The following is a 13,176-nucleotide window of genomic DNA, read 5'->3' as shown; positions in this document are numbered from 1 at the left end:
AACATGATGATATTTAGCATATTTAGTCTCATTTTTTCCATGTTCACTGTCTTCGTTTAGCGTGTTAGCATGCTGTTTGCACCTTGCAAATTAGCTCTAAACACAAAATACAGCTGAGGTTGATGGAAATGTCATTCGTTTTTCAAGTATTTTGTCATAAACCAGTGTACTGGACAAATTGAAAACTACTTGGTTAAAGCTGCTGTAATCAATATTTTAATATTAACAATGGATCAAATGACCACATGTACGATGAACACCACAGTTAAATATCACCTGACTTTGGAATTCCTCTCAGCTCTGTGGAGCATTTCAGCTCGTTTTGGTTTTACAGCCCACAACTTTACTGTTTTGGTTTTGGAGAAAAGCTCTAAAAACCAACTGTATGCTACCTGTCCAGCACCAAACAGCAGACAGAGAGGGTTAGCAAGTAGCTAGTGGAGCATTTAGCAACCAAAGAGCCAGATATTTTCCTTGGGAGTTGGTTGAGAGCAAAACAGAGCTACAAGAAGAGTGAATAATGGACCTACATTTATCAGGTGGCCAAAAACTCAACTACAAATGAATGCTACTGTTGCTCCATATCGGCTGGATGTGTAAATAAGCAACTGTTAGCTAACACGTTCACCATATCAGCTTAAAAGGTGATAACACGTATACCTATGTATATTGTACCTATACACGATAACCTAAGAGTTTTTCTGTTGGGGCCAGTCTCAGGCTCTGAATACTCTATATGCATACATTTGTGGGTATTCACATGTAGTATGGCGCATTTTTTTCCGTCTCTCATAGTCCCATATAAGCTGTGAAAATGCTGTGCCCCTTGCTGAATAATTCTTGAACAAATGGCCTTTTCAAAATTCTAGGTACTTACCTTCAGCAGTCATATGCTCCATTTGTCCCCACACAGGTACAAGCATACACACTAGTACACACAAGCAGACTGTGCCACTGCAGAGATGTAAAACTCTACATCCTGCTAATCTAGTGTTCCTGCTATTCAGTTGCCTGTTTTGCTGTCATGGCACTAGGTAAATATTGCCTGTGATATGCTTCAACTGAATCAATTCACCGGGACCCCAGAGGGTTCAACTTGACAGGCTCTGGCTTCAGTGGCCTTGAGACAAACCATAAGTCTCCTGTCAGTGTGTGACAACCTGGAGAGCTGACACAGTGACTTAAAATGTAAAGTCATCATATGAAGTGCTGGCCTTAAGCTCAGGTAATTTTTGCATACTATTTGAAGTCTGTGCTGCTTGTTGAAGCAAAATGTATCAGAAGCAAAACAAAGGCCTAATCCAACACAAAGTTATAAATTAATGCAAGTAGCACCAAGATGCACTTTTTCTTCAGGTCTACTGTCAAAACCATCTTCCCTAATCATAGATACATTGTAACAGGCCTTGTTGGTTCACACATCTTAATTATGAGGTTACCGAATTGATATATTACCCTCTACTGTATTGTTCTGGACAAAATTTGTATTTCACATAACAAAAATAAAACCCAGTCAGAAACTACATGCCCTACTTATAATTGTTAATAGGGATTCGTAGTGTCAAAAATGCCAAAACAACACTTTCTACTCAGTTTTACAATTAAGTAAATGTGTCCTCACCACACCCACACTCAGCCATTATGCATCTTCAGCCAGAGAAACAACAAAATAATTGCACCTTTACTCTCTCATCCTCTCCCTTGTCACTAACTCACCTTCAATTGATGCGACAAGGAATCCAAAGATTCTAATGCATTTCCACACAGAGTCCCTCATAAATGTTAGCAACCCTCATCTTTAATTAAAGTTGACAAGTGCAAGATATGTGCATACTGTAACCTTGTAGTCTCACTCCATCTAGGGTAGGCCTTGTTTTCTAAACACTGTCTCCAGTTAAGTTATAATAACTTAAAATATGAGCTGCCTTCTTGGAGTGCCTCAATCATCCCTATCGTCCTTCCACAGTCAGATCAGGGACCATTAATAGTCTAAATAATAGACTCAGCTGTGAGATTTTTCCATTCTGATTAGCTGCCTGTGCGCGCTAATGACAGTGGAGGAAACAGACTCACTTCATCTCAAGCAGACCCAATCATTTCATGAGAATGATTGGACCAAAGGCAGTTAGCCTGGCAGGTAAAAGAAGCTCTGAGAAATCCTTTACAGCAGACGCAGAGATCACCTCACTTATTTTTCTTTGGAGAAAATTGCTTTGATACAGTAATTGGCTTATAAATGAACTATGGACATGCAGAAGGCACCCCTTCTTGTTCGTGCCTGCTGTGTTATTTTTCTCCTCCAAGCCAATGTGTGTGTGTGTGTGCGTGTTTGTGTATTTGTTAGTGTACTCATTCACACTGACTGAGATTAAGGTACTGTTTGAACCACTGACCTTTTCATTTGCATTTCTGGTTACCTGCTTAGGCAAGCACAAGCCATGAATCCCACTGTAGCTATGAAAACAAGTTTGAGAGAGGCACTTGAAAAACTGTAATTTATTTCCATGCCAACACAACTAGGACAGTAGCCTTATGTGTTGACAAAACTGAAGAGAAGAGGTATAACTCACTTGATTAACTTGAGGCACAAAATGTTAAACTGACTTTTATAAAGCCAATACCTCCTTCACTCCAAATCCCATGATCCCTATGAGCACTGTGGAGGCAATGAGTCCAGACATATCCGTAGGGTTTGTATTCCCACTGCAGTCATTTTGGGAATTAAGTGACTTGGTTTATTGTATGGCTTCATGACCTTACTCAATCAACTCCTCTTTCTCCCTCTCTCTCCTCTGTTTCTCTAAAGTAACAACCTCTGTCTTGTCTGATAGTGAAGGTCTCTCTATAGAAACACACACACACACACACACACACACACACACACAGCAGAATACACACACATGCACACACGGAAATCTCAGAGGCTATAGAAAGTAAACAGGATTAACTGGCTATCCCTCGCTCCACTGTAAACGGCCTGTAATGGCAGCACTGCTTCTAAATCCCTCCATCTCTTTCTCTCCCCTCCCTCCCTCCCTTTTCTATTAAACATGGAGGTTAATCCTCAGCCCCCCTTGTCCCTCGTGCCGTGGCCCAGGATAAGCTGTCAGAGCTGGGCTGCTGATACTCAGCTCTGCTCCACAGCCACACAGCCTGGACACAGCATATGAATGCGTGTTTGACTGTCTACGTGTGCATTTTTGTGCATGCAGACTTGTATGCATGCACGGTTGTGTGTGTGAGGGTGTATAAAACTGCAAACATCCATACCAAGTTGTCTGTGTTTGCATGTCTGGATGTGAATGGGTTTTTTATGTGTTGCCAAATTCAATCCGTCTCTCCCTCCTATTTTATAGAATCCAATCTCTGCTGGAATAAAAAGCTAACTCTGGAGGACCGTAAAGCAACAAAATGCATTCAGCACTGGCCACAACAGCTCCTGACTGAGAGCCATGGACACAAACACACTGACCCATACCTTCCGGTCATCAGCACTGGGTCTAATGGTGGTACTGGGGGCTGAATGATGAATTGCAAATGACTAACACACTCTTCACAGATGTAACAAATGTCAAAAAAGTCAATGTGTTTTGCTCCTAGTCCTAGGAAAAGTCAATATTGTTCAGTTGAAAGAGGAGTCACAGGAACCAGAAATAGTGGCTGGAATGACCCATTAAGCTTATAGGTCATAGCCAACGTGTTTTCCATATAGTGGGAATTAATGTTTCCCAGAGTTCTGTAATAGGTTCCAGACCTCTGTGAAGTAATTCAAGCTTTGAGGGACACAATAATGAATAACTGCATTTACTCACCTGAAGGTCATATTCGGGGGAGGGTGTCATACAGGGGATGAGGAGAAGGGAATTAAATAACACCTCCAACAATCTGGTATAGAGATCCCTAGAATTACAAGCTAAGATCATCATTATATCATCTAGCTATCCAGAATGTTCGCCTTTAGCATAGGCAGGCTATCTGAAAGTTAAAGGACCAATCAGTAGCTGCGTTTAAAATGGCTCATATAACCACCTCAATCCGAAGAGACTGGCCCGATCTGGCCTGATCAGACGGAATTTTCAATTGGGTTGAGAGGGGTGGTGTAAACCTTTGATAATCCGTTTAATAGGAAAATATTAGCACCTAATAACCATGTAAACGCTTAATCTGATTGTTTCTATCTGGTTGGAATAAATATATTCTTTCTGCGCATGTTTGCCCCATGTGGGGGTAACATTAGGTGACATGAACAAGTTTCCGGGAAGGACAGAAACGTGGCGGTAGCAAAACAAAACTGGTGGTTGATACAACTTTTTGGTTGGAGACTATGCTGCATTCATATGGATTCAGGCAGACTGTAGACGGCAGACAGACAACACCTTCTGGATGGCACAGGAAAAACAAACAGTCCGATGGAATGACAGGATGGCAAAACAAAACACGTATGACGATATGTTGCTATGGTGATGTCGGCTACACAAAGTTAATAGCTAGCCAGATAGCTCACTAAGCTAATATAGCATAACACACTTTCCATATTACCTAACTGGTATTCCACCCAGCTCTGTGCTGATCAACTAATTTTACTGTTTCGTCCACTAAAATGATGCCGGATGGTCTAGTGTCTGCCTGAATCCATGTGAATGCAGCAAGGATTAAAACTGAAACAGAATAACAGAACTTCTTCATCGGCAGATTAGATGCTTCACAGCGGGCGGAACCCTTTGCACACACAAAAAATTTATATTCTGATTAAATTCTTTAGGGCATGTAAACGCACATCTTATCGGGTCACTTTATTAAGCGCCCATGTAAACAGTTAAGTTGGAATCTCTAATCAGAATGATTTTAGTCAGGTTGAAGAAATATTGTCCATATAACCGCAGCTAGTGTCACCCTCTCAACTGTATCGCTGGTGACACAAGCAAGGTGAAACCAAGTTTTATCCAAGTTTGGATGGATTAAATAACTTGATCCAGCCAAGTGAAAGTTCCGCTGTCACTTGGATTACTCCATCCTGTGTGACTTATTTGACCCCGTTCAAGTACTTTCTGTTTCACAAGGACAACGTTTCGAGCCCAATTTGTCCTTTTAAGTCCTTTTAAAACAGAAAGTTGTACAAGGACTTTTTTGGGACTAAGCTCCTGGACATGAAAGATGTGCTTTTTTTGCACGTTGACCTTTTAAGTACTTCCAAACTTATCTAAATACACTTAAAGAGACAGAATGCTGGAAGAAAATAAACAAGAGAAGGAAAGACCGGCCCTTATCATCACAAATGATCACAATAGAGTTGGAGGAGCTATTTCTGGTGCCCTTGGTTGTGGAAGTGAAAGTCCCATTAATTTTCTCTAGACAATGGTAAGTGACTCACAGTTGGGGCACTTCCATGGCTTGAAACTCTCCCCGAAAGAGAATGAATTACATAAAAAAATGTCTGATCCATAGCAATGGCGGCCAAGGCCGTATTGCAGTATTTAGAGCCATCCGCCAAGCCCAGCTAATAGAAAACATCATTTCTCAGAAACAAAGATGAAATAATTAAAACCCATACCATAAACATAAACCTAAATGACCATTATATTATCCGGGTGGCTTCTGCATTTCTATGTAGAGGGACATTGAGGAGAAAAAGTTTAAATCAGAATTTATAATGGTGAAAAAATAACTTTTCACTTCGCAACTCTGTAACACTAACACCTACATGCAGTTTAGGCTCCAGTCCACCTGAACTTTGTAATGTGTATTTGGAACATGAGAGGAAACAAAGACCCCCTGAAAAAAACAGACAGATTAGGCCTGGGCGATAAAATGATGGCGATATGTACTGCCACTTAGAATGTTCGATAGTTTCACTTAAATGCAAACTGCCATGAAAGCACATAACAAATACGCCCTGGCTCATAAATAGCCTATCATATCCCTTGATAATGGTGCTACTAGGAGTGAGGAACTTGCAAACAGCGAATTAGCTGTATAGCTACTTTAACGGCCCTAGCTCAGGAGCTTTGGACCAACGGAAGGGGGATCAGGCCCAGGGCAAGGGGGACACAGCAGGGAATGCCGGTGGGCGAGCGTATCGGGACCGGCAGAGACCAGTTTGATGACAGGGAATACAGTACAGAGGTCATTCAGGACCCCAGGGATGACGGGGACAGGAGATGCGGCAAGCGGGAGAGGAGCGGAAGGGCGGTCGGGGATCAGAGAGGCAGCAACAGCGTGTAGAGCCAGAATGTGAGGCGATTAAGTTGGTCTTAGTTCCGTAAAAGAGAGAAATGTGAATTCAGAAGGTGTACAGTTGCATTTTACTGTTTAATAAGGAAAATGGGTTTAAGAATATTTCCTTTCTTGACGTTTTGTGAGTTTATTTTGTTTATTTATTACACTAAAAAAACTAAGAGAGCATGTGTAACGTAGCGAACTTGCCCCTCTCACACAACTCCCAGCTGGAACTACGGAGGGAGGCCAGAGTTACACATATATATATATATATATATAAATATCCAGCTATCGCCTCTTGAAGTGGTATTACGAGACAGGGCTGGCCGGGGCTAGCTGGTTAGCATGCTAACTTCAGTAGATATCTCAATACAACACAATACATCGTCTTTGACATAACATCAAAACAGTAATTTCTTCACATTCTGTTGATAATTTCAGTTCATTTTCAAATGTTTTAAATCTCTTAAATTCTTACACATTGCACCTTGCTGGCTGCTGTTATCAGATGTGTTGTTCAGTTGCACCATCGACATGTGACACAACAATAGAAACAGTGTGGAGTGAGAACATGAGTGCAGACAGTGAGGAAATGTGGTGGTTAAATTCAAAATAAAGTGGTTAAATTCAACTTTTTTTCCTGGTCGTTATTAAAAATAGGTAATTGAAACTTATCAACAATTATCGAAATCGACTACAATGAAACATTTTGCAGCTATATCACACAGCCCTAAGACATGATATGTAGAGAACTTCACCCAACAAGCAGTAAAGTAACAGTGCTAACCAAGACACAGTGCCACCTGTATGAGATGTGTTTTTTTCTATATTTGATGCAGAGTGTATGTAAGGACAGGGACGTTATTTAAAGTAATCATATCAAATCGAACTTTATTTGTGTAGCACCCTTCATAAAGGTTAGTGCAGTTCACATATGACTGACAACATGATAATAAGACAGCAGTGTAGACCATAATTGAGTGAAATAAAATAGATTAAAAGACAGAACAAGGATAAAAATAATGACAATGAGAAAAGAATTAAAAGCTATAATAACAATAGTAAAATAGTTAGATAAAAACTAGACTAAAAATGTGATAACATATTTAAAAAGACACCAAAATAAGACCAAATAAAATTAATAATAAATGCAATAAAATAATAATTAATAATTAAATAAAATAATCAGAATAAATTAAAGTAAATGCTGTCTAAAAATCAGTCTTAATCAAAAGCCTGGCTGAAGAGGTAGGTTTTCAGTTTTTGTTTAAAAATGTCAACACTTCCAGCTGCTCTCAGATCCGCTGGCAGGCTGTTCCAGCGGCTCGGGCATAAAAGCTAAATGCTGCCTCACCAAAAGTTTTACATCTGCACTTGGGAACAACTAACAGACTCGTGCCAGAGGACCTGAGGGGCCGTCCCGATTCGTATGCTGTAAGCATGTGAGACAGATATGCTGGTGCCAGACCGTGAAGTGCTTTAAAAACAAGTAAAAGAATTGTAAAATCAATATGGAAACTAATGGGCAACCACTGTAAGGACTTTAAAACAGGTGTAATGTGTTCTCTCCTTCTGGTCTTGGTCAGCACTCGGGCCGCATTGGTAATGTGTTTTATAACAGCAATGCACAGTACCAGTGAGTGCTATATGGGAGCAGTGTTTTACACTGAAAAGGTTATACAGGGATAGATGTCCACATAGGCACACAGCTCTTTATCTCAGCAACACTGGTTGTTAATGCATTATTACTAAGCGCACACAACATCTCCTTTCCATGTCTTTTTCTCTCTCTCCTTTTTTTTCTCTCTCTCTCTTAGTTCTCCCTGCCAGCTGAGACCAGACTGCCTTTTCTGTTTGGTTGAACATTTCCTTCCCAAAATCCTCCATTCCTCACAATCACTTTCCATTTCTGTGACACCTGGAGTTACCCTCCAGTGCTTACTATGGCTCTGCTTTGCTGGCTCCATTTTCTAACCTAACCATCAAGAGAGAGAAAATCACACACAACTCCCATAGATGCTAGTATGTAACAACACATTTAGCTAAACTCCATCTCCTTACACTCCCTGATTATTTAATGTAATCACTGTCCTCGTGGGCATTAGGTGCAAGTAAGCATGGAGACAAATTAACAGCCAAAGCTGAAGGGAACATTTTGTGACCACAGCAGTCAAGGAGCTATGACATAAAGTGAGAACAACAACTGAAATTGTTAACAAGGTGAAAAGGAGGATGAAGGAAGTGACAAAAAAGTGGGGTGCTAAGGAGGAGGAGAAGGAAAGCTGATAAGAAGACACATCCATGGAAAATATGACTAAGAAAAAAAGAGGGAGCAAGAAGTTGGGTATAAATGATAAATTGGGTTAGGTGTGTATATAGAAGGAAGGTGTGAAATAAATTGGGTGACAATGTGGGATGTTATACAATTAATGACTTAGGGTCCGATGGACGAAGAGGGTGGCTGTGAGAGGAAGGTGAACTAAGAGCTGTCAGGTCTTTGGATGTCCATTAGCGCAATACGGGAGAATGGGTCAATGTATCAGAACAGGCATTACCCTGAACTGCAAAAAAGCCTTCTTTAATCATGTCAAACACACACTGCAAGCCACAGGAGCTATTTATAGAAGCGCAGGTTATGTGCTGTCGGCAGAATCACACGCAGACACAATAAAATCTCTTTCTTTCTCTTGACGCCTCTTCTCTCTCCCATCGCATGGAAGTAGCTCGCTGAACAAACTGACCTTTAAGTTTAAAAAAAAGTTGCAATATGTGGAGATTGACAGCCAATCAACATATAATTAGACAAGCAAAGACACTGATCACAACAACTTCTTATACCGTGACAATGTCAAACGTTGACGCTGCCGCTCAGTCTGCACCCATTTTCTTCTTCTCAGTGATGCAAGGAAAGATGCTAGTTATAAAGTAAGACACCTCACATTCAGATTTCACCAGTCACACCAGCATTATCCATCCATATCTCTCTATAAAACCAATAAATTACATTATTAACAGCCTGTTGTATTTTATAGTAAAATCCAACTGACAGGGACCCTATCTAAATTAACTCATCAGCTCACTGACCTGGCCCCTGGTTAGCCCCCAAGTCCCACAGAGTACATCAGGCTGTGCATTAGTGACTCACCGGGTCTTTAGCTTGCTGCGCTAACACGGCGTAGGTGGATATCCTGCTGCACAGGCATTTGGTGTGGACAGTGGTTGACGCGAGCGTTTGGCAGCCTTCTGTGCCCCAGTTTTCTGCGCCAGCTTCCCTGGAGGTGGGGAGAAGGGAGGTGGGGGTGGGTAGGGGAGGGAGGTGGCACAGGGGACATAAACAGTGACTGTGAGACAAATACACACAAAGAACTGTCACATGACTAAACACGTATATAGGAAGTTCCAACTCAAAGGGGGGTGAAAGAGGGACAGAAACTTTCAGAGCATAGACATTCTTCACCATCAAGTTCACCAAGTTTACCCATTCACTCTATAGGTTTAATATGCAGTGATCACCTCTAACGCACACTGACAGGCTCTTTTTTACCCTGCTGGTATTAGAGGCCAATGTCACCCCACTTGTTCTTGAGTCTTCTCCGTGTTTAGCACCCCAAACACTTTCATTCTCATCTTTGTTCTTTCTATTCCATCTCCCTTTTCTTGGAAGAATACTCTAAGAGACTTGAGGCCTTGAGGACAAATGAAAAGGGTTGCATCAGCTAACAGTTAACAAAGACCAGTGCAGCTTAAATGGTGGACGGGGATTATTCAGTACTAAATGGTCAATTGCTTTGACATGCAACAAGTTACTGGGAAACAGAGAGCCCCCACCACCACCACCACCACCACCCCACATTATGGGAGCCAGAAGAGCAGCTACAGAGATGTTCTGATGACTGATGCATAAAGAGGCAGAAAACACATGTTTCAATCAACTTTTTACAATGAATAATGAGAGCCTACATAGACACACTATTTTATAACTAGCTAGAACAGTTTTAGATATTTCACATGAGGGATTTCTCACTGGTTTGAAGTGGGTGGGGCTAAATTAGGAAAAGGTGATGTCACATACTACCATGCACCAATCAGGATTTAGCAAAATTTGAGTGAAAAATGGAACATCGTGGATGCCAACTGCCGTAAAACCTCAAAGAAAAAGAAGAAGGTTAGTTTGTTTGTTCACTGATTAAATCTGATCAAACCACACGCACACAGTCCTGATAAAGCAACTTAGAGTTTTTGAGTGTAAACGCCTAATAAATAACTTAACTTTGATTGTTGAATATTTAATGTTATAGTGAAATACTTAAGACATGAAGCCAAGTTTTCAGGGGCTTTAAGGGTTTCATTCCAAAAATGCTTTTTAAAAGGATTAAAAAATGAAACCTTAAACTCTAGAAAATGAAACGAATAAGGAAACAATTTAAAACGACATGCAAACTTTTGGAGTAGGTTTATGAGGGGATTTCCACCAAAACCTCAATCATTTATAGTAGGTACAGTATTTCAAGAAGCATGTATATATAATCTGTGTTAGGTGTCAAAGTATGGTTTAGCAGCCCTGAATGAGCTAATAGACAAATATCTTCCAAAGATGAAAGCTTTTTGTAGCTTTTTGTAGCAAAAAATATATTTGGTAAAGGTAAGCACAACTGCTTGACCATGAGAGACCAGCAGGGGTGCCTTTAGTCCCAGTTACTGGAAGCTACAGTGGAATCATGTCACTGTTTCAACATGACAGCATTAGCTGCTGGTCTCGGTACGTGGAAATAGGGGGATCTAGGGGATATAACATAAAAATGTCTGTACAAGAAATGCTCTCCTATGGGGGAAAAAAAAAATCTTTGCTTTAAGGTAATGAAAATGTGTCTGGTGACTTACATTTATGTTGGGGATTGGAAAGAAACGCTGACAAACAAAAAAGTATTTGTTAATGTTTTTCATTAACAGAATACAGATTATATTTGTTTATTTTGTTTTTTTCTTATATGAAGATTTGCAGAGCAGGAAAGCTGAAATGTAATCATATTGCAGATTACAGTGTACACTGTTCTGTCACCGCTAATGCTTTAGTGGAGAAACTTAATTACCTCCTCTCAAGCTAATAGCAATGTGGATAGAGAGAAAAGTGTTGCTTGTATAAGGACTCCACCATATTAGGATTTGCATAAGATCTGGAATCTTCAAATCACTCAATACACTGAAAATATGTGGGCTTTGACTGGCAATATTGTATATCTGAGCATCGTTTACAGCTCAAGGGAAGGCTTTGGTGACAGTTTCACTTTATGAGAAATGATAAGATGGTTTATCGCTTGGTATCTTACTGTAAGAACCATTTTGGATGTTATCTTGCCTTTGGAGAAATAACTGACATAGTTTAACTTCTAAAAAAAAGAAATTCCAAGATACCCATTTTCTGTGTATAACCTAAAAATAATAAAAACTCCTTGAGTTGAATAATGAAAGCCAACATCATCCAAACACATCAGTTAAAATGCATTTCTAACTTTGCAACTTTGTGCTTTTATTTTGAAGTTTAGACACAAAACCAGAAATCTTATTTTGCTATTACATGCCAGCGTAGCACATAATTTTATATTTTTAAATAATAAAAAATCAAGTAATTTGTGTCTCTAGAAATTGAATGAACAAATATGTTGAATTGTTCGCCATCTTGTCTGAAAATTTTAAAAAATAAATAGAAATGCAGTCATATTGTGGTTTCTTCTGTTGTCAATCAAATAAAGCAAACAGTTAAAAAGTTAATGAACCCCATGTCAATGACAACATGTTAACCGCAGCACAGTAATAATAATAATCACTCAAGACTAAATATACTTCTACTGTGACAGGCCACTCAAACATGATCAGCGTGACACTAAATGACAAGAACGTATCAACATTAATTCTCAAAAGTATTTCTGAACATGAAGGAATGCACACACACTCTATCTCGCTCTCTCTCTCACACAGCGACACTCAATTCCTAATATCAGTAATGAGACGTGAGTACAATTCCCTGATGATCATCATCTGCACAGTGACACTTCAAAGACTGAAGATTGGAAAATGAGTCACAGCAGTAAAGCCTAGACACAGTTTGACAAGTAGCAACATGGTGTGTGTGTGTGTGTGTGTTGGAGAGAGAGAAATGGGAGAAAGACAACATCAGGCTATGTTACCTTTTATGAGGAAATCCTCCAAAGTGTGTACATTTTGTGAAGTATTTTTTAAGTTTTTGGGTTACATTTACATATCTTATTTAAAAAAAATACAAGTACACGTGAAATCCACTGAGCTCACAACGATTTTTTTGACGTCACATGCATCCATGAATAGAAAACGTGTTTTTTGTGTAAACTCCCAAGAGAGGTCAAGTAAACTATTTACAAATGGCTTCATTCACACAAGTAAAATATAGCCATATGGACTCTGACTACACATGCATTAATGACTGTTTGTTAAATGAGCAGACAGAGGGAAATGTTGCGTACTGATTTATAGATGCACATGTGAATATATGCATACCATTCATTCACTGACACAAACAGTCTAAACACATGCAACAAAGACACACACATAACAACAAGTATTATATGCCAGTCTGGCAGCAAAGAGGAAGTTGGGGTAATGAGGAACTGTCTGACAGCTCACAACAGGAGGTCGCTGAAGATAACACCAACACACACGCACAAACACACATTAGCTGTGACCTCTTTGTTTTGGCTGCTGAATTTCGAGCTTAATTGACTGCTGACCGTCATCTAGTTTAGCTGGATTTTATTGTTGGTATTGATGTCTCTTGGCAAAAAGGCAGCTTTGACTTTTGTTCTGTTTTATTTCACCCACAAAGTAAGAACAAACCCTGATCTTTACTATTACAGATCCACTACAGCTACGAATACACACTACTGCTGTGTGCCCTGCTGGGCTTAGAGAATCTAAGAAGTATTAGAT

General features: G+C 39.9%; 1 protein-coding gene across 17 annotated transcripts in view; it reads right to left on the bottom strand.

Annotated features, from left to right (window-relative positions):
• Positions 1 to 13,176, bottom strand: part of adgrb2 (adhesion G protein-coupled receptor B2) — a 221,784-nt gene that overhangs the window by 60,007 nt on the left and 148,601 nt on the right. For all 17 annotated transcript variants that reach the window (XM_044172461.1, XM_044172465.1, XM_044172462.1 and 14 more), the window contains one exon: positions 9,362 to 9,488. In XM_044172461.1, the coding sequence (XP_044028396.1) occupies positions 9,362 to 9,488 (127 nt within the window). The remainder of the gene's footprint in view (positions 1 to 9,361; positions 9,489 to 13,176) is intronic.

Source organism: Siniperca chuatsi, linkage group LG17 (genome assembly GCF_020085105.1).
Source record: "Siniperca chuatsi isolate FFG_IHB_CAS linkage group LG17, ASM2008510v1, whole genome shotgun sequence".
In the NCBI taxonomy this organism is placed as follows: domain Eukaryota; kingdom Metazoa; phylum Chordata; class Actinopteri; order Centrarchiformes; family Sinipercidae; genus Siniperca; species Siniperca chuatsi.
Note: the sequence above shows the minus strand (reverse complement) of the source record. Positions and strands in the feature narration are given on the sequence as shown.